Source organism: Taudactylus pleione, unplaced genomic scaffold (assembly GCF_031769625.1).
Source record: "Taudactylus pleione unplaced genomic scaffold, aTauple2 ptg000148l, whole genome shotgun sequence".
NCBI classification, from domain to species: domain Eukaryota; kingdom Metazoa; phylum Chordata; class Amphibia; order Anura; family Myobatrachidae; genus Taudactylus; species Taudactylus pleione.
Window position 1 is genome coordinate 1,838,115 of NW_028284550.1, and position 23,407 is coordinate 1,861,521.

Consider the following 23,407-nt stretch of genomic DNA (forward strand, 5'->3'; position numbering starts at 1 on the left):
TACTTAAGCCATGTCTTGGGTTCTCAAAAATTCCTGGGGCTGATACCCACAAAACACTTCGAGTTACCCCTAACATACACACGCCCATGTTTTAAAGTTACAAATGACAATAGTGAAAAAGTTAATCTCTGGGCCTCATCTAGCAGCTATCATGGAAATACAACTTTCTGCCGATGGCGGTGTCAAGGAATTGGGGAAAACTCAACATGTTGGAAATCCTTGATTCACTGATCTGGACCAAAAAATGGTATGTATTGGAACTTTTAACATGATTTTTTACCCCAATCATCGATTGCCGCCAATCAGCAGATTAGATTGCGGATCGGCAGAATGGCGAATTGCGGCACTGATGTTTGGCACACATTATAGTTGTGTTGGAGTAATGCACCACAAACAGTTTATGAGTATAAACATATCTTTTACAATATAAATCAATAAAACATAAACTTAAACAAAAATTTGGGAAATAACAAAGGACATTGTACTTCAGACTTTCGGGGAGATTTATAAAAACTAAAGAGGGCAATGTCAGATTTTAGCTAACATTTTATAGAATATATAGATTATTGATAGCTAGAATCCGATTCTATGGGCAACACTTTCACTTTTCCTCTTTTGCTGATGTAATAAATCTCGCCCTTGGGGTTCAAGCTTCTAGTGTCGTGAGCTATTTATTTAAAGACCAAGAGCACCACTGTAAAAGTACATTATACATACAGTATATACAGTATGTTGCATTAAACAATTGTACTGCCTAAACAAGCTACAGATGGAATATATTTATATAACATAAAAGGCTGGTATAGCGAAAAAGCAATGTGTCACTCAGAATGGACTCTGGGCCTGATTCAGAGACGGACGCTCTGAAAGAGCGCTTTCTCTGAATCATTGTCTTTTTTCTCTTTCTGTGTGCGGCCTCCTGGCCACTCGCATAGCTGTGGGTGACCACCCACAGCTATTGCAAGCAGCCAGGATGAAGGTCGCGATGGTCAAGACCAACGCGACCATCGAGGCTTGCGATGAGACCCTTGTGGTAGGATCTTGTGGCTGCAAGCCCCGGAGAGCTTCTGGCTCTAATAGAGCCGGAAGCTCTCCCACTGACATTACTGGTGATGTCAGTGGGGCCACCCACAAATGGCAGGTGTTCGCTTGGGAACGCCTCCGTTTGTGAAGCCACCCCCCCGCCACGCCTACAAAATGGGGCGAGCTGTTGATCAACAGCCGCGCCTTTTGTAGTGAGCCACGGAGCGAGAGAATTTCTCTCTCGCTCTGGGGTTTGCGCACACGCAGTGCGACCGCTGCGCGTGCACAGAGCACGCCATCGACCCGCTCGCGAGCGCTCAAGTGCTTGCGAGCGGGTCTGAATCAGGTCCTCTATCCACTCAGTATAGCATGTATGTGAATGTAACATAACTGACTGGGCTTGGCACAGCATGGCAGCCTCCCACAAGTCCTACAGATGTGTCCCCATGGCCGCAGTCACACCAAACAGCCCCCCTCAGCATGCCAGGTCCCATGCGACTCATCTATGCCAGTCTATGTGTGCATCTTATTTGCATAAATAAAATAACTGTTAGCGCCAAAACTACTCAGCTAGGTAACACAAATCAATATGATGTATGACACTTGTATATCTGTTTGTGCATCTGTATACAAAGTGATATGATGCAGCAGCTTTTTATCACACCAAGTTCCCTCGTGATTCACCTGCGACTTTGTAAGGGGATGTAGTCACCATCCCGGCATGCGGGATGCTGACGGTCTAAATACCGGCGCTGAAATCCAGACAGGTCCGGATCCTGGCACCAGTATCTTGACCATCGGCATCCCGCAGGTAAGTATTGGGGCACAGGGGAACGGTAGCGTTAGGTAGCGGGGTTAGGTTTAGGCATTAGGGGGAGGGATAGGGTTAGGCACCGGGAGGGAGTGTTAGGATTAGGGTGCAGGGTGGGGGAAGTTAGGCTTAGGCACTAGGGGGGAGGATAGGTTTAGGCACCGGAGAGGGGGGTCTTAGGTATAGGGTGCGGGGAGGGGGAGTTTAGGTTTAGGCACTAGGAAGGGGGGTTTAGGGTTAGGATAGGGCTTATGGTATGGTGGAGGGAAAATACTCACCACTACTTGCCATTCTGGCTGTCGGGGTGCCGCTGTAGGTATTGTGACCAGCGGCATCCTGACAGCAGGGATATCATACCCATTCCCTTTGCAAGTATTTAAAAACCAATTGTTGTGTGGTTAGAGTTACAGCCCAGCGTCTCTAGTACTCTATGAGTGGTGTTTAACTGCATATGCAATGCAAATAAGACACAACATTTTAAGAAACAGAAAGACACAGCTGATTCTCATGAGATACACACTTAGCATGATCTAAATAAAAGTTGTTTAATAAATTTGAGTTACCTTCTACTTCTACTTTTGCCATTATTCAGGCCCTTCATCCGTTCGCTTGCTGCTTCCTTTTCACTGGTTGACTGGTCGAACAGTCTTGACTCTTTATTGTGTCGTCCTTCTTTAGATTACACTACCATTGCTACAGGTCTCTCTGTCATTGAATCCTGACCTTTCCCATCCTCTCTTTAGATCAACTAGTTCACTCCCTGACCTATTCCTGTAAGGTTGCGACAGCCAGCTCTTATATGGAGATGTTTTTAAACATGTACCACTCTGGTTAATTGTCCCTTCACCATCATTGTACTATGGGCCTATCTGATACTCGAGACGGTCTGAAGTGTGGGCAACCGGACGTGTCTTATTTACACTGTATGTGGGACTACCTCCTAATAAAAATCATTCTGGCATCGTATTCAAGAATATAAATAAACTCACTGTCACGCTTGGCGCTGGGGAAGTGGAAACTCTGGGTCCGGGTTGCGGGAGGAAACGAAGGCGAGGGGCCTGGATATATGTTCTCCTCATCAACAGCTCTCGAGTGTTGACGAGACCTGGGCAATGGTGCGGAGTCTAACCCACAGGATGGTGTTCACCAGTGACCCCTCCAATCGGGATTTGGGCTTAGCTGCACCCTGTGAGCAGGTCGCGGTCCTTTGACCAGGTACCCGAGCTCAGTGGGAATTGGAGACACAAATAACCGTGGCCCTAATAAGAGATGCCTAAGATTTAAGGCACTGTGGAGTGATCCACATACAACGTAAAGAAGTCTGGCAATACTGTAGCACAAAGTTCACTAGTGACACGTTTAGCACACAGGAAGATATGGTAATTCACTGTTGCATGAAGTTCACTAGAGGCTCGTTTAGCACACAGGCAGATGGTAATTAACTATTGCACCTGGTTCACTAGAGACTTGTTTAGCACACAGGCAGATGGTAATACACTGTTGCATGAAGTTCACTAGAGACACGTTTAGCACACAGGCAGATGGTAATTCACTGTTGCACAAGGTTCACTAGAGACACGTTTAGCACACAGGCAGATGGTAATACACTGTTGCAAGAAGTTCACTAGAGACACGTTTAGCACACAGGCAGATGGTAATACACTGTTGCAGGAAGTTCACTAGAGACACGTTTAGCACACAGGCAGATGGTAACTCACTGTTGCACAGGGATCACAGTAACGTCTTGGCACACAGGCAGAGATGGAACACACTGTAGAGGAAATAGAACGCCAGGAACCTGGACCGGAACTCAACTAGGGACTAGGAGACAACCGTTGTTCAGGCAGTTTGCAGAAAGGTGGATGCAGGCTATATACCCCACAGAACCCTTTGATAGGTGCACAGCGATCAGCTGACGCTCACCTATCCCAGGCCGGAAGTACAGTCACATGGGCCGACTGACATGGCGGCGCCCATGCCGGGAACCCCGATTCCAGACACCGGACCGCCCGCAGTCCCCTACGCACGGGGAGAATGCTCAGCGTCCTCTCAGCCGCCGCGCCAGCTGCCCGACCGCCCGGGAGATCAAAGGAAGCTGGCGAGGAGGTAAGGCCGCGCTGATCCCCGGCAGAGCCCTGACACTCACTTAGTGGAATATGTCCCCCTTACCACCGAATGGGGAGTCTTGGGAAGACCTGACCCAACTTTAAAATTGACCCTGGAATGTTGTAAACTAATAATTTTGGCGGTAGCACGCAAATGTGTTCTACAATATGGATACAGGATGGCCCTCCTCTTACTCTTTTTGTTAATAAATTTAATTTTGTTTTTCGTATGGATTGGGTCGTTGCTACCCTCCATAAGAAATTCAATGTTGGTAATTTTTTTGATGTCTGGGGAAGTTTTTTTCTTTCTTACCACCCCAGATTCGTAATCAAATTAATTCCTGCCACGTCTGCAGTGTAATTGACTGACTGTCCAAACAACTATGGAGGATTGATATGGTTCTGTTCTGCTAACTTGCGGTGGTTGTGACCGCCACCGTTGGTATGCATATTTTTATATACTTTTAAAACTGCATATTAAAAATTTGGGTAATGCACTATGTGGAGCACCCTGCATCTTATTCATCTTTTATAGTGAATAAATAAATAAATATAAATATATATATATACACACACACATATATATATATATATATATAATATATATATATATATATATATATATATATATAATGTATTTATTTTCCAACACAACTGTGTCCAAAACAAGTACCAATATAAGAGGGGGTTACACTTCATAAAGTAGCCTTTGGTTAGTAAAAGTATAGGTTTAGTGTGTTATTTATAATAAATTAGGATGTCTTATTAGGAATATTCTAAGCAAGCCTTTGTGACCATTCCTATAGAGTTAATTTCCTAAATAAATAAGTTAATATTTTTGTAAAATTTTTTATTTATAATAAATATTGTCCAAAAATGTTTTATCATTAGTACCACATTTGTAATATCAATGAACAATGAGAGAATACATACATTTTACATAGTCAACATCTCATTCGAATGGTATAAAAATAGTATTAAAGTACATTTCTAAAAAATACAGCAACATTTACCCTCCTCTACAACACATCAAAATATTTTTTGGTTCCAACCAAAAAATAGCACACTGTAGACTTTTTCTTCTATAAACACAATAATTTTTTGTTTTTACCGTACAATTTATGGCAGAAAGTGCAAAAGTGCAGCCTATACAAATTGTCATTGATTTCTTTTACAGTCTAACCTGCAGCTGAGCAAGGCTAATTGGTGGTTAATATAGGCTACTGCAAAATAATAATGCCCCATTCTCACTTACTGTACTGGACTTTATTTGGCTGCTTTTGATAAAATCTTGCTGCTACATCAGCTCATCTGTGTCTTGGAGCAGACAAGTAGATTGTATTCTGTGGCCCTAAATATCATGTAATAAATCTGTCCGTGCTAAGCCCAGGGGTCATATTATATTTATTATCTTTACAATAGAAATCTAATGTAGAGCTTGGAGAACTAGATGCTCCCAAAGCAATTAATCTTTTTTCTAAATTTTAAAATTAATGTAGAGCTTGGAGAACTAGATGCTCCCAAAGCAATACATCTTTTTTTCAAAATTTTAAAATTTTAATTTCCATATAAAAATATTCATGTGTTGGAGGTAGTTTGGGCAGCTGCCCCCAGAAAATCAATCTTTGCCTCCTTTTAGGGAATTAATGGATACGTACAAATAAGAATGAAAATATCCACTTTAAAGTCCATGCTATTTCTAGAATAGATTGCTCAATTCATTGATTTCAATGTATGCATTTTAAAAAATATATTGTTTGCTTCAGCCTCATTTATTAATTAAGTAATGATGACAGTGATAACAACAAGGCACCCAGGGAGGTTGCCCGGGACCCCAACTCAAGGTGAGGGGTCAAACATAGTCACCACTGTGGGGGACACTATGGCATACTATATGTGAACTGGAGGTTCTGTGTGGCATAATGTGAACTGGGGACCCTAGAGTTTGTTTAATGTATTTAATATATCACTATGAATTTCTACAACCAGCAATGATGTTACTTACTAGAACTTCACACTTCAAATCCTGAAGCATTAGTGAGCACTCATGTATATCAACAATTTGTATTCAGAGATGAGGAAAATGTATCAAACCATCTAAAGAGTGTAGAAGTGGACTTGTTCCCCTTAGCAACCAATCAACTTTTAGCTAACATTTATCAAGTACATTCTATAAAAACTTATATAGAAGCTGATTGGTTGCTATTTACAACTTCTTCACCGTTCCACTTCTCCACTCTTTAGAAGGTTTAAAACATCTCTCCCTTAGAGAGGACAACCATCCATAACATGTGTGAGGTGGGGGAGGGGTTTGTGCTCAGGGATAGACTAATTTGTATGAGGCTGCTGATCCTTCTCCAAATAATTTATTTTTCAAACTTAACACTTGGAGGAGTCAGAGTACTAGGAGGCCCAAATAAAGAATTTATATGTCGCCCCAAAAACGCCACATGGCTGAGTAATCAGTTGCAGAAGTTTATCCGGCCAGCTAAGAACAGGAGGCAGAGAAAATTCATCTGGCTACCAACTCTAAGACCTTAATGACAAATGTCCTCCAAGCTACATCTACTGTACATGTCTTTGCTAATACAACAGATTAAAAAGTACATGTTCATGCTAAAGAAAGGTATGGATGACGTCAGAGAGTGCGATTTGACTCGTACATTGACCCCTGATTCTTTATTTTCCTGAGAGTGGATACTAAGGACAGTTTAATGAAGTTCAATCCAACTTGGATCAAAAGTTCCTCAATTTTCAAAAATTTGCAGAAACAGTAAACTATTTTGAATTTAATTGTGACACTACTGATCCCCTTATGGTCTAAGATGCCTTACAGAGATCTTCTCGGTGGAGCATGGTAGCGAAGAGGACTGTTCTTTGCAGAGAGATTCATTCATAGAAAAGTTAACTGTAGAGAAGTATTAAGGAAAGGGAAGAGTTATCTGACGCATCTCCATGTAATAACAAACATATGGTGATAGAGGCAAATCATATGACTGACCAGCCCTTTAGAACAGAGCAATAATGGCAGAAAGCTTCTAGGTTCGCTTACACAAAATGTACATTCCTGCATCACCATCAACAAGTTGTAAAAAAAATTTCTATTTAAAAAGATACTCCAGAGCTATCAATACCTGACTCACGGCAGGGTTTCAACTGCCCTAGGCTGACGCTAGTAGCACCTGCCTCCCAACCCATGTTTATGTATGGAGTCACAGCAATGGCAGCCATTTTAGGGCTCTATTAACAATACAGAGAGCACCACAGAGACCACCATGCCATAGAGAGAGCATTCTAGGGACTACCATACAATAAAGAGAGCTTCTTAGTGATTGCCATACAATACATAGAGCATCCTAGATCATCATACAATACAGAGAACATTTTCGTGACCAATATAAAAATACTGCACAGAGAATATCCTAGTGAGTGATAAATAATACAGAGAGAACATTGAAAAACAGTCTTTTCTTTTTCATAACCTGTGAGGTCTTTATTAAGAAAATGGCATTGTACTGTAGGTCCACTATAGATTAAGGAGTCTATTTACTAAGCCTTAGATGGAGATAAAGTGGACGGAGATAAGGTACCGGCCAATCAGCTCCTAACTGTCATTTTTCAAACACAGCCTGTGACATGGCAGGTAGGAGCTGATTGGCTGGAACTTTCTCTCTGTTCACTTTATCTCCACCCAAGGCTTAGTAAATAGACCATTAAATGTAGTCTGGATACTTCCGGTTCCGGCGCCGATGGGAACAGATGCTGGCTGACTCAGCTCCGCTGTGAGCCCTGCTAATCGGAGCTACAGTGCCGCTTACAAGCAGCTGAGAGCCGTATCCTGGGCACCTAACCGGAGGAGAAGACACCCTGATTCTTATGGAGAGATATTTCTCCACTTCAATGCCGGCAAACAAACAGCGCCAGCGTGCAGACAGGAGGAAGACTAAATCCAACATGGCCGCCGCGCCTGATACACAGGTAGGAGACACGCTGGAGCATGTTTCTCCAACTGATTCCCAGTCAATATACATCTCCCCCGCACCTGTCTCTGAGGGTCCACTCACATATAATGATGTGGTAAAAGCAATTCAAGATACAATGGGCCCCCATAATGGAAGCACACGCTGACAAGCTGACTCAAGCTGTTTAGGGTATTAAGACTCAAATGAAGCAGCTTTCTGACAGGATAACTACTACTGAGCAGAGATTAGGAGAAGTATTTTATGATGTGGCCGAACTCAAAACCAATTCGACCATTTTGCAAAAGTCCCATTATCAGCTCATTAATAAAATGGATGATCTTGAGAACCGGTCCAGAAGGAACAATCTGCATATTATAGGCCTCCCAGAATCAATTAAAGGGCCAGCTCTCATGCATTTTATACAGTCCTCTGCTGCAGCTACTAAATATACAGGATATTAGTCCTGATGTTATTATTGAACGAGCTGACAGATTGGGTCCAATACGCACATCTCCTGAAAGCAAGCCGCGAGCAGTAATATTCCGCTGCTTAAATTATTTACACAAGGAAACCATTTGGTCAGCCTCTAGACGCCAGCGTGACCTGACGTGGAATGGTTCCCGGATACTTATATTCCAAGATTACTCTGCCGAAGTCACACGTGCTAGAAAAGAGTTTTCTTCTCTATGTTCAAGACTCTTTAAGGCCAATCGGAAATTTGCTTTGCTATACCCCTCTCGTCTAAGACTTTTTGATGGTGACTCATTTAAAGATTTTTCGAATGTAGCAGATGCAGAGAGTTACTTGGCTGAAGAAGAGGCGTCTGCTGTTTCTGCCGCTGGTGCTGCGCCCTGAGTCCTGATCACGTTTGATTTGAATGCCTTTTCTTTCTTCTTGAATAATTAAGAGACTCATGTTCCTCTTATGAAAGATACTGCTAAGTATAAGATAATTTGATTTAGGCATTAAATATTATCCTACCTACTTAAAGTATACATCTTATATTCAATGCCTATTTTTCTCCATTAAGTAAGGTTCTTTCATGTTTGTGATAGAGTGTTAATTCCTCCTCTGGTTATATATAGATTAATTAACTGTTTATATGTAAATAAGTGCCTTTGATTGCGGTGTGCTCAGTCACATCTCTTTCTTTTTAATATATGCTCCTCACTAAATGTTATGTGTTAGATTTAGTATTACTCATTTAGGCGGGGTCTCACTGGGAGTGTCCGCTCTCTTTGTGTTACCCTATAGGGACTTTAAACTATACTGGATGTCCTTATCTGCACAATGCAATATCTGCATGGCTATTCTATGGCCTATGCTTCTTCTTGTTTCTACTCGTTCTTTCTTTTCACTTTCTACCATTCTTCTCCTCGTTCCCCAATGTCTCATGTCTTGTCTCCCCCTTATTGGTATATCCATCACCTTTTGGAAAGCTCTGATAATGACTGTTAGATGCTTACATCCGCATTTTTTGATATCTACTTTAGGGATATGTTATTCATTTATTTATATTTTGTTCATGTGATATGGCTACTTTGACTATCGGAACTCTAAATGTAGGAGGCATCAATTCTCCGGCCAAATGGAAAAAAATATTGATTTATCTGTCTAAGTTTCATTTGGGTGTAGCGTTTCTTCAGGAGACACATCTGTTACCTCCAGAAGTCCTCAAATTGAATATGCTCAGGTGGTCTGTTTTGGTCTCTGCACCATATTCATCGAAAGCTAGAGGGGTTGTTATCCTAGTTAAAAAATCTCTCTCTACTACGGTTCACTCCACGGAGATAGATCCAGAGGGACGCTATATTATAGTTGATGTTACTATAAACTCATCTCGCTATATATTATGTAATATCTATGCCCCTAACAGCTATTCTAAAGATTACTTCTTAAAAATTACAAGTCGTTTATATAAATATAATAATTCTTCTATTATTTATGGTGGAGATTTCAACATAGTTGCTGCTCCGCAGCTTGATAGATCCTCATGTCCGGGACCACGAATTTCATCTCCGAGAGTTGGAATCCCACATATTTCCCGCCAGCTACACCTGGTTGATGTATGGAGGGCATGCCATCCCGTAGAGCATGATTATACCTGTTTATCCGTGGCTCATGGCACACTTTCTCGTATTGATTACTTGCTACTGTCTGAGATATTGTTCCCTCGAGTGCTGGAATCTAATATTGAACTTATATGTCTTTCAGACCATTCTTTATGTTGGTTTAAAATGTCATCTTCTATAGATAAAGGCCCACTCTGAATCAGGGCGTGTTTTTTTTTTTGCGAAGTGGCCTCGTGGACGCTCGCATAGCTGTGGGTTACCACCCACAGCTTATGCGAGCGTCCATGAAGATGGTCGCGATGGTCAAGACCAACGCGACCATCGGGCTTGCGACGAGACCCTTGCGGTAGGGTCTCGTTGACCGCAAGCCCTGGAGTGATTTTGGCTCTATCAGAGCCAAAATCACTCCCACTGACATCACTAGTGATGTCAGTGGGGCCAGACCCAGACGGTAGGCGTTCCCATGGGAACGCCTCCGTCTGGGCAGCCGCGCCCCCAGCACGCCCACCAAAGGGGGTGTGCTGTCACTCACCATCGACAGCACGCCCCCTTTGGTGCGAGACCCATAACGATGGCTACCCGTCGTTATTCGGGTCTCACGCATGCGCACGACGGAGGCGCCTCCATCGTGCGCATGCGCATTTGGGCAACATCGACCCGCTTGCGAGCGCTCAGCACTCGCGAGCGGGTCTGAATCAGGCCCTATGTTAGAATCTGCTTGGATGAGTTATAAACATAACAATGTAGATACAGAGAGAGATTCTCCATTATTGTTCTGGCAGGCCTCAAAGCCAGTTATCCGGGGTGATATCATGTCCTATTGTGCCCATAAAGATAAAATGTTTCGCAGTACATATCTTGAGAAACAGGCTGCTCTAACCACAGCCTATCAACACTTTAAAACTAATCCCTACTCGTCAACTAAGGAGACATATCTCCACCAGAAAGCGTTGTTTGATACTCTTCTGTCACAGACTGAGGCTAAATACACATTTCATTCTCATTGCTGTTTTCATAGATATGGTAACAAACCTAGCAGAATGCTCTCCAATTTATTGAAAGGCCAACACCCCCTGTCTATTATTAAATCACTTAGATCCACAGATGGAAATAATACTAGATCAGGAGCCCAGATATCTAGCATTCTACAAAATGTCTTTACTAATCTATACTCTGAACCGCAGATTGATGCTACTGAGAAGGCGGCTTTTTGGGAAAGTATTAATCTTCCACAGATGACTAATGACCATTCCTCCTCACTTCTAGCCCCTATAACTATAGAAGAAGTAACTAACGCCATCCATCGCCTTAATCCAGGTAAAGCCCCTGGCCCTGATGGCCTTACAAATGATTATTACAAAATTTTAGCTCCTAAAATCAGCGAAACACTACAACTTGTCTTTAACAAATTGTTATCGGGAGAGGCTACCCCTCTTTATTTTAATTCAGCGCTGCTTAAGGTTTTACCAAAACCGGGACGGGACCCAGAGCTTCCTCAATCTTACAGACCTATCTCCCTATTGAATTCTGACTATAAATTATTTATGAAAATATTGGCTGATAGACTTAAACTTATCTTACCATCTATTATACACCCAGATCAATCAGGGTTCGTTTGGGGAAGGCACTCTGTAGTTAACATTAGGAAGACTCTTTCAGTAATGCAAAAGATGGAGTTATCCGGATCTCAAGCTGATAGTGTTATCCTCTCGCTCGATGCCGAAAAGGCTTTTGATTTAAATACTTGGGACCATCTCTTCGAAGTCCTTCATAGGTTTGGTGCTCCGGATGACTTCATTTCAGTCCTCAAACGTCTGTATTGTAATTCTTCCTCACAAATTCTGAGTAACGGATACTTGTCCCCCATTTTCTGTATTAATAGAGGTACACAACAGGGCTGCCCATTGTCCCCACTTTTATTTGATATTGCATTAGAACCGCTGGCTATAGCCCTGCGCAACTCCCCAATCTTCTCGGGAATACGTTTAGGTAGCTGTGAGGTGAAGTTGGCTCTTTTTGCCGACGATATGTTACTATTCATCTCTGATCCCCTTCGTTCTATTCCGAATATTACTTCTATAATAAATTGCTTTGGATCTTTTGCAGGATATAAGGTTAATTTTACAAAATCGGAGATGCTTCCCCTGGGGGGAGATATCTCCCTGCTTACATCACTCCCATCCCTTTCCCTTTTCCCAATATGTAAGTCTTCCCTTAAATACCTCGGAGTACAAATCCCTACTCGACTAAAATCTTTGTATGATGTAAATTTTTTGCCAGTTATTTCATCAATCAAGCAGACATTATTACACTGGATGCCCCTCCCACTATCATTATTAGGTAGAATAACAGTTATTAAAAGTATAGTTTTCCCTAAACTTTCCTATTTATTACAGATGCTCCCTATTGGCCTTACTAAGACAGATGTTAAGCAAGTTAATTCCATTTTTTCTAACTATATATGGGCGGGGAAAAAGCCTCGGATTGCTTTTGCAAAGCTTAAATTACAGAAGGGTGACGGAGGATTTGGAGTTCCTGACATTGACTCTTTTACACAAGCTGCTCTCTTTCGATACATCTCTGATTGGTTGATGAGGAAATCTATTTTTATCAATTGGGATTTAGAAGAGGCTTTGTTTGACCCCTTCTCACCTAGCGCACTTTTACATACCCCGAAACGCTTATTACCTGCAAACGTATTAACTAATGTCTTATTTACAGGTGTATATAAGGCCTGGCTCTCCATTAACAAAAAACTACGTAGAAATCCCACCAGCTCTCCATATAACACTTTTTGGGGAAACCCCTGTTTATCACCGGGTTTAGAGAATAAAACATTTCTTTCATGGAAATCTGCAGGAATTGCCGACATAAGAGACATATTCGATCCGGGAGGTATAATCCATACATTTCCCTATCTAAGAGTAGCTAAAAATCCTGCTTCATGCCTCCTCCTACATTTTTCAAATTGGAATCTTGACGCTAGAGGCAAATCTATTATACCCCTACTTACAGTTATTCTCACTATAGCTAAGAAACTTATATTAAATCAATGGACCTCCTACAGTAACTGGTATTAAAAATATGCTCTTACAAATTTTGTTCTTTGAGCGACAAGCCACTCTACCAGATATAGAGAAAGGTGTCACTTGTTTTTATAAAAAGTGGGGTTCCTATATTGACCAACTAGATGCTGAAACCCAGCAACATATTCAAAAAATCTTTGAATCCACTAATTGGTTCTTAATGCGTCAGTTGGAGACTAATGTTTGATTACTTGAAGATATGGATTTCGCTCTGTGTGGCCTGTTTCATAAAACCTTATGTTTTATTGCAAAAAAATTGTACAGTCTTGTCTACCCTTGGTATTGGATTACCTTATCATTCCTATGTGTTATCCCTCCCCCTCCCCCCCTCTTTCTCTTTTTTCTTCTTCCTTCTCATTCTTTACTCCTTTATTGGGTTCTATACAGAACAAAAAAGAACAAAATGTTTAAGGTTTTTGTTAATTCTATACTATATGTTTATTTCTTTATGTTAAGGTATCATACTGCAACAAGATCGTCTTCACAGCCGTTTGTATGGTAACATTGAAGAGTCCTTTTTGCCTACGGTCTATGAAAAGTTAACTATATTCTTTGACGATATTTTCACAATATGTTAGGCTATGTAATGATACTCATAATATATCTTGTACTGTATTCTCTCTAAAACTTTAATAAATTGTGTTATATAAATGTAGTCTGAAGTTAATTATGTTAAGAGCAGCATAACAGATATGAGTAATTGGCATAAAATACAGCTAATACTTGATATTAGGAGACATTCCACTCTCTTATCTCTTTATCAGCTCCCTAGGCTGCAGCCTTTTTAGCTTAATGGTTGATCAGGCACTGACCTGATTTACGGAGTCTTACTCAACCCTATAGATAAAGTAAGTCAGCCACCATCTCACAATAGGAAATTGAGATGTGGAAACTACTGAGATGTGGAAACTATTGCAGCCGCAACTGTAATCTACTGCATTTACACAGATCAACTGCTTCTTTCTGCTAATGCCAACATCAGAAGAGAGAGTTTTAAGGACGTGGCAGGGAGCATGGATGAGGGGACAAGAGTAAACGTTCTCCTTGAAGTAAGAAGCAAAAAGCAAAATTATGCTTAGCAAGGGGGGGGAGGAAGGAAAGGAGGGCGTGAAGAGAGGGAGTTTATGGTGGAAACTAGGTGATAGGGGTGTTGGAACTGGAGGAGATAAGTATTTTGATGCAAAACTATTTGCCAAGAGAAATTGCAAAATAATAGTAAGACAGCCTTGAGTAAGAGACCAGGAAGCATCTCGAAACATGTTGGCATACCCCCATGGTACCCGGACCCCTGATGTAGCAATAAGGACGTATCCCAACTGGTAAAGCCTAGGAGCCACATGCAAGAGAACCGGTGCCTCGGCATTGCTTTTTTTGCCTAAACACCTGTGGCTCCTTTTCACAGTCGGTGGTAGGACCTTCTTTTTACTTATGTTTTTACCATTGTTTTATGATTCCAAGTTCTGGAGAACTTAGCCTTCTTTGTTAAGGCCTTTTTATGATCATTTCTAGCACATTATTTCTGCCTACTGTTCAATATTTATGTACCCATATCCACCAGATTATCTGTTGGGTGATCAGTGCATAATTACCTATGCACATATTTACATGTTTAATAAACAATATCTTTTTAAGGTTTATTGGGCTAGCGCCAATTATTTGTGACACTCTTTTTTTCTGCCAGGATGAATTTGTAGTGGACAAAGTGAGTGTCAGAGATGGGGACATTCTCCAGAGTCACTTAGCAGAATGGAAGCATATTTGTAGGTAGTGAGTGAACCTTTAGTGCCAGGGTTGGGTCAATGTCTATTTATGCGCAGATTTGTTAGATTGACTTAATGAAACAATACTGTACAAGTAAGCCACTTGCCATCTATGCGACAGCACTGTCAGTGAATGCTACAATACAATAAGACAAAACCCACAAACACAGGGCCTGATGTGTGAGTGCTACGCCAGCTTGCATACTGTAGTACAAATAGCATGATTTTGCTTTGTGCATGCCTAGAACAGTCAGCGAATGCATATGCTCCCATGCCGATTTGTGTCATTTTGTAACTGTGCCTATTTTAGAATTTTTTTAAAAAAAAACAATGTTTGTTTCTACTGAATAAGAGTTTATTTAAGCTTTATTCATACCTAATACTGAATGCACATTTCACAAGGGTAAAAAAAGTGGTTCAAAAGATGGGTATGAATTGGATGCCCCATGTCACCAGCACCATCCTAAATATGTAAAACTCACTTGACCAGGGGCTTTCAACCTTATTTTGGTGAGTACCAAATCGAGACTATGGGAATAGGGCAAGTGTCACTTTGCAGAACATTTGTGATTCATTCCATATAGCATATTGCCCCCTCCATATCTCTTATTGACCCCTTTACTTTGCTATCATCTCCACAGAGATCTCACTGTCCCATCCACAGGCCAGAAGTCTACTCCCCAAAATCCACTGCAGCAACTGGCCCTTACAGTTAATGGAAAAGGAAACTGACATTATTCACACACTTTACCAAGATCCTGGGGATCAGAATCTACTGTCTCTCCAACCTCAAACCCCCTGTCTCTTCCAGCCTAAGGCCTTCCTGTCTCTCTCCAGCCTCAAGCCACCCCATCTCTCTCTAGCCTCATGCATCTTGACCGTGGTCAACATCTTGGTCAACCCTGGTGTAGATGGTATTCAAGCTAGAGTACCACTCAGCCATGATATTTGTACCACTGGTGGTAAGCTTACAACTGGTAGAGAAGTACTGATATTATTGTATGGTATGTGCCATAATCTTTGTATTGCTGGAACACACATAGTTGGGTGAGGTCTTGTTCAGACAACCTGGTTTCTCCAATCATTATGAAAGTACCTATGGCAGCATTCTCTGTGCTAGAGGATCCTGTTCTCTCCATTCTCATATTGTAAGGCCTGTTCCCTCCCTTCTCTTTTATATTGTTCTTCCAAGGAAGGTTGTATTTAGAAAATCTTAATCATTTTGGATTTTTTCCAGACTCTGTAACAATGTAACACCTGTATTTTATTAAAAGCCCCAATTTAAATTTGAAAATCATGATCAAATAAAAGAAAAATGTATAAAAAATGTAATTGTATGATAATAAAATAAGTATTTTATATCAATATAAAAAACACCCCATTATATTTCTATATAAAGGACGAATTGGCAGCCATGCATTATTTGTTATATTTACGAAGTCATAGGATGCAACTAAAAATTAAGATCAATGGATGGCTAGTCCCTATAGCCTAGAACCTTATAATTGTGTAGGGACTATGTTTTTGAAGCCTTCTTCTGGGACCAATTACAGTAGTTTATGGCTAGAATATTCTACTTAAGGCCACACATTGCTTTGTTCAAGTTTGCTCCAGCCTATAGGAGCTGCTGCTATCGGTGGTGTTTTTGATAGAGAGAAAACAGGCAGCTGAATAGGACACACAGTGAGCAATAGTAAGTTAAACGGATTGGTTGTTGAATAAGGATATCCACAAAAATCTAAGGTAGTAATAACAATGTTTGGTGGTTTGTCGTTATACTGTAAATTAAGTTTAAATCCATTTTTGTTTTTTGTCCCACACAAAATGAATTGAAATGGATAGGCCATTTAGTCACTCTTTAATATCCAGATTCTCTCAGGAGAAAAAAACATCTACAGGCTATTTAGCTATTAACACAAAATTATGGGAATGCAATGTATTAGTTGGAGTTACATTTTCTCAACTCCTTTATTACTGTTTAAATCATCCTTATAATGTCCTTTTTCAAATATACTGTATGAGCTATGTAGTGTTACAATCCGATTACCACTAGGGCAAGTGCCTTTATTTTGTCTTTTTGTTTTCTTCTGAAATTTGTTTCTACAGCACAAGGGCTTAGGTAGTGGATGGGATAGATGTACTGTATAATGGATTATTCACAAAGGATAAAAAAATTAGAGTTATTCCTTTTACTCTAAACGTTGTTTACTGCGCCTAAAACGGCCTACCGCATTTTGCCCATTTAAAATGTAATTAAAGTATTTTTAGCAGTAGCAATTTCAAACTTCAAAAACCCTCAGTAGCATTTGCAATGCTTAAAATATCTCTATTTAGTTCAATCATAGTAGTTCCAAAAAAATTATAATTCTTTGCCGTTTGCTAAGACATTTCTGAAGCTACGCCAAGAGACACGCTGTATTACGAACAGGGATTGTTAATGCCAAATATTAGAATACATGTTGAGCTGATCAACTGCTCCAAAGTCTTCCCCTTCTGGCCAGTCACTGTAAGTCTGTGTATTCATAACTGTGAGTATGGCTGTAAATTTCACACTGCTGCAGAAGAAACCACACCACTGGTTAAGTACTGGGCTGTTGGTTGACTCAAGTTATCGGGTGTAGTGAATAACTACTCTACCATACCACCACCACCTGTATACACATATTCCAAAAGCTTTAAACCTTAAAGACAGGTGAATAGCCAGTTATCAAAAATAAGCAGATAAAAGCGAAGACATGGTATATATAATTCTTGTTATTATTCTACCACACACTATATTATAAAGTTAATTGTATATACAGTATACGTATAAACCCTACAAGGTAGAAGTGCTGAAGCCTTTGAATTTATAAAAACAACACAGTGCAGTACGTCCATATAAGGTTAGAACCTAAATGTATAACTTCCATTTAGAGCTAAAAACATTTTATCTGGACACATGCGGTAGTTACATACTAAAACATACTTTTCATTTTTGTCTATTGATATAGGCTGATGTTGATAAATGTTATGGAGTACATGAACCACACTTCTCCAAAGAGATTCATCCTCATCGGACTCTCCACCAATCCCTACCTTCAGACTTTGTATTTTGTAATATTTTTGGTGATGTACATGGTCACCATCCTAGGGAATGTTCTCATCCTCGTAGTAGTGAGAATCGACACCCGATTACAATCCCCCATGTACTTTTTTCTTTCTAACCTATCATTCATTGATCTCTGCTTCTCATCCACCATTGTGCCAAAACTCCTAATCAATACTCTGGCTAAAGACAAAAGCATTTCCTTCCTAGGATGTGCAACCCAGATGTATTTTCACTTATCTTTGGGAGGAACAGAGTGTATTATTTTGTCAATCATGGCCTACGATAGGTATATAGCCATCTGTAACCCCTTACGTTATAACACCATCATGAACAAACGAATATGTATCCATATGGCCGTTGGAACTTGGGTTGCAAATTTTCTAAACTCTATCTCCCATGCCTTCTTTACCTTTCAATTGCCCTATTGTAGGTCTAATCATGTCAACCATTATTTCTGCGAGATGCCTCCTTTACTTCGTCTGTCTTGCAAGGACACTTTAATGAATGAAATAGCGGTATATGTCTCTGGAGGGATTGTGGGCCTCTGTGCATTTTTGCTGACACTCATGTCCTATGTTCAAATTATCTCCACTATCCTGAAGATCCGTTCCACGAAAGGCAGTCACAAGGCTTTTTCCACGTGTTCCTCCCATCTTGCAGTGGTCTGTCTTTACTTTGGTGCCATTGTCTTCATGTATTTGCGTCCTCTGAACAGTTATTCACCACAGAAGGACAGGGCTGTGTCTATCCTGTATACTGTGGTCACTCCAATGGTCAATCCCATTATCTACAGTATAAGGAACAATGAAGTCAAGGGAAGTCTGAGAAGGATGCTCATCACAGAGACCCATTCTCAACTTTCCTCATGAGTGCCAAATTATATTTATCCAAATTATTTAATGGATCATGGATGCCATTCTTTATTACAGATCAATGATAAATACTTTGATGAAAGTGTGGACTTATCTCTGCCGAAACAGTAATAAGTATATACAATCTTGGGGGAAATGTACAAAGAATTTTGTTGAAAGGCTTCCAATGTTTGAGCCAGTATATAGAACAGAAACAAAGGGGCTGTCATTTTTAAAAAGACACACTTTAAAGTAGTAACGTGTGGGTTCAGTTCTCCAGAAATTCGAATCCACTCAAATTTTGTGAATCTGGATAGATCCAAGTTGCACTTCCAATCTCCTGAGGAGATCTGGATAATCAGAGTCATGGTTCTGATCTTCCAGCGGTTCGGAATTAGGATTTTAAATCTAAATTTTGGGTTTTGGGTTGTAAAAATTACAAGATTTTAGCTGTTTTTAAAAATGTTTTATTATTTAAAAAAAACACTTGAGGGTGGTTTTGCAAAACCAAAACCAAAACATGAAGATGTATCCAGATCCAAAACCAAAACACAGGGTTCAGCGCACAATTCTACTTTGACCATTTGCCTGGCATGGTCGCAATTTTCCGACCACACCAGGCAGTTCTTTATCTAATCTGATCGCAAAATTTCGACAGTCAGATAAACAGTAAGGGCGGCTGCAAGAAAAGGATATTCCCAAAACTGCTGCTCTCAGAGGGACCTACCGGTCCCTCTGAGACCCACCCTTAGTATCTGCTGTGCCGCCGTCCACTGCTGATCAGTCAGCAAAGCAGGATCCCCCACCCAGTGGCTGCAGAGATTAGCAACCGCTGGGAAAAAATTGATTAACCAATTTCTTTACAAATATTAAAATTAAAATCTTTTTTTATTTAATGAAATCATTTTGGATAAGTTGAAATAGATGTTCCTCACCTAATTTACTCATAAAAAAACTGACAATTTCTGAGCAGTTTTTAGAAGAAAAAAAAATGTCAGTTGAGCACACTAACTCGATTTATATATATGTAATTGTTCATCTATTAATTATCTAAGTGAGGTGACAGTACATGCTGCAAAAAGCAGTTAAACAGGCAATTTGAAGCTCTGCTATTGCATTTGTTGTCTTTTCATTTAAGACCTCCCACAAATATGTGTGTATTCTAGGGGTGTGCACCGGCCACTTTTCGTGTTTTGTGTTGTGGTTTTGGATCTGGATCTTTCTTCGTGTTTTGGATCTGGATTGGTTTTGCCAAAACCACCCTTCCGTGTTTTGGGTTCTGAGTTTTGTGTTTTGGATCTGTATTTTTTTGAAAAAAAGCATAAAAACAGCTAAAATCACAGAATTTGTAGGTTTTTCTGCTCCTATGCTATTATTAACCTCAATAACCTTAATTTCCACTAATTTCCAGTCTATTCTGAACACCTCACACCTCACAATAGTGTTTTTATGTCCAAAAGGTTGCACCGAGGTAGCTGGATGACTATGCTAAGCGACACAAGTGGGCGGCACAAACACGTGACCCATCTAGGCGTGATACTGCAGTGGCAGACAGGATGGCAGTTTGAAAAACTAGGCCCCAAACTGTACATAATGCAAAGAAAAAAAAGAGGTGCAAGATGGAATTGTCCTTGGGCCCTCCCACCCACCCTTATGTTGTATAAACAGGACATGCACACTTTAACAAACCAATCATTTCAGCGCCAGGGTCTGCCACACAACTGTGGCTGAAATGATTGGTTTGTTTGGGCCCCCACAAAACAAGCTGGCAATTAATCTGTCCCTGCACAAACTGGCTCTACGGAGGAAAGATGTCATCCTCATCCTCCTCATCCACCGATTCCTCACCCTCTTCAGTGTTGTGTACATCCTCATCCTCACAGAGTATTAACTCGTCCCCACTGGAATCCACCACCACAGGTCCCTCTGTACGTTCTGGAGGCTGGTCTCCCTGGAAGAGCTGATAATTCATTTTGATGAACATCATCTTCTCCACATTCTGTGGAAGCAACCTCCTATGCCTTTCGCTGACAAGGTTCCCGGCTGCACTAAACACTCTTTCGGAGTACACACTGGAGGGGGGGCAACTCAGGTAAAATAGAGCCAGTTTGTACAGGGGCCTCCAAATTGCCTCTTTTTCCTGCCAGTACAGGTATGGACTGTCTGACATGCCTACTTGGATGCTGTCACCGATGTAATCCTCCACCATTCTGTCAATGGTGACAGTATCATATGCAGTGACAGTAGACATGTCAGAAATTGTTGCCAGGTCCTTCAGTCCGGACCAGATGTCCAAACTTGGTCCTGCCTGCCCTGCATCACCGCCAGCGGGTTGCTTAGGATACCTAAGTTTTTTCCTGGCAGCCCCAGTTGCGGGAGAAAATGAAGAAGGAGCTGTTGACGTGTCACGTTCCGCTTCAGCTGACAGTGTGTTCACCAGCAGGTCTTTGCACCTCTGCAGGCTTGTGTCGGCCGGAAAGAGAGACACCACATAGGCTTTAAACCTAGGATCGAGCATGGTGGCCAAAATGTAGTGGTCTGATTTCAACAGATTGACCACCCTGGAATCCTGGCAAAGCGAATGAAGGGCTTCATCCACAAGTCCCACATGCCGAGCGGAATTGCTCCGTCTTAGCTCCTCCTTCACTTTCTCCAGCTGCTTCTGCAAAAGCCTGATGAGGGGAATGACCTGACTCAAGCTGGCAGTGTCTGAACTGACTTCACGTGTGGCAAGTTCGAAGGGCTGGAGAACCTTGCACAACACGGAAATCATTCTCCACTGTGCTTGAGTCAGGTGCATACCCCCTCCTTTGCCTATGTCATAGGTGGATGTATAGGCTTGTATGGCCTTTTGCTGCTCCTCCATCCTCTGAAGCATATAGAGGGTTGAGTTCCACCGCGTCACAACCTCTTGCTTCAGGTGATGGCGGGGCAGGTTCAAGAGTGTTTGCTGGCACTCCAGTCTTCGGCACGCAGTCGCTGAATGGCGAAAGTGGGCAGAAATTTTTCGGGCCACCCAAAGCGTCTCCTGCACGCCCCTGTCGCTTTTCAGAAAATTCTGCACCACCAAGTTTATTGTGTGAGCAAAACATGGGACGTGCTGGAATTTGCCCAGATGTAATGCCCGCACAATATTGGTGGCGTTGTCAGATATCACAAATCCCCAGGAGAGTCTAAGTGGGGTAAGCCACTGGGCGATGATTTCCCTCAGTTTCTCTAAGAGGTTGTCGGCGGTGTGCCTCTTACTGAAACCGGTGATACACAGCGTAGCCTGCCTTGGAACGAGCTGGCGTTTCTGAGATGCTGCTACTGGTGACGCTGCTGCTGTTGCTGCGTAAGGTGATACATCTACCCAGTGGGCTGTCACAGTCATATAGTCCTTAGTCTGCCCTGTTCCACTTGTCCACATGTCCGTGGTTAAGTGGACATTGTGTACAACGGCATTTTTCAGGACACTGAGGACACTTTTTCTGACGTTTCTGTACAGTCTCGGTATCGCCTGCCTAGTGAAGTGGAATCTAGACGGGATTTGGAACCGGGGACACACTACCTCCATCAATTGTCTAAATCCCACTGCACTAATGGCGGATACCGGATGCACGTCTAACACCAACATAGCAGTCAAGGCCTCAGTTATACGTTTTGCTTCAGGATGACTGCTGTCGTACTTCATCCTCCTCGCTAAGGACTGTTGGAGGGTCAATTGTTTAGTAAAAGTAGTGGTGTTCCTACTTCCTCTCTGGGATGATGAACAACTCCCAGCAGCAGCAACAGCAGCAGCGGCAGCAGTAGGCGTAGCAATGCAGGATCCTCCGGAGGAATCCCGGATAGGAGAGTCAGTCATGCCAGTGACATGGCCTGCAGGACTACTTCCGATCCTGACTAAGGAGGAAATTGACGAGGAGGGAGTTGACGGTGTGGTTTGCAGGCGCTTGGATACAACAGGACAACGGGATTTAGGTGTCCCTGGACTGCTTACGGTCTTAGCCAAAGTTTCTGAACTTGACAGTAACTTTTTATGAACGCGCTGCAGGTGCCGTATAAGGGAGGATGTTCCTAGGTGGTTGACATCCCTACCCCTACTTATTTCACCTTTACATATGGTACATATGGCAAGACAGTTGTTGTCCGGATTTGGATAGAAATATTGCCAGACCAAAGAGGTGGAATGTTTGGTCTTCTGCCCAGGCATGACCGTGATGGGCTTTTTCATCCCACGGACAACAACTGTCTCCCCCGGAGCCTGATTTAAACAAACCACATCACCATCAGAATCCTCCTCGCCAACTTCCTCCTCAGCGCCAGCTACACCAGTATCCTCATCCTGTTGTACTTCAACAGTGACATCTTCAATTTGCATATCAGCAAGTGGACTGTGGGTGCTCCTTTCAGCACTTGCAGGGGGCGTGCAAATGGTGGAAAGAGCCACCTCTTCCCGTCCAGTGCTGGGAAGGTCAGGCATCGCAACCACCACCATACTTGGACTCTCCTTGGGGATTTGTGATATCTTCTTAGAAAGCACAGTTCTTCGCTGTGCTTTTGCCAGCTTAACTCTTTTGATTTTTTTAGTGGGAGGAGGGCTTCCATCGTCATGTGAAGCTGAATCACTAGTCATGAACATACTAGGGATCGACCTTAGCCGTTCCTTG

The 23,407-nt window shown here is 41.8% G+C and overlaps 1 protein-coding gene across 1 annotated transcript; it reads left to right on the forward strand.

The window, feature by feature from the left end:
* Positions 1–17,828: 17,828 nt before the first annotated feature.
* LOC148522279 (olfactory receptor 5V1-like) lies at positions 17,829–18,776 on the forward strand. The gene has a single exon (XM_088474197.1). It carries the CDS (start codon positions 17,829–17,831, stop codon positions 18,774–18,776), a length of 948 nt encoding a protein of 315 aa, XP_088330323.1.
* Positions 18,777–23,407: the final 4,631 nt, after the last annotated feature.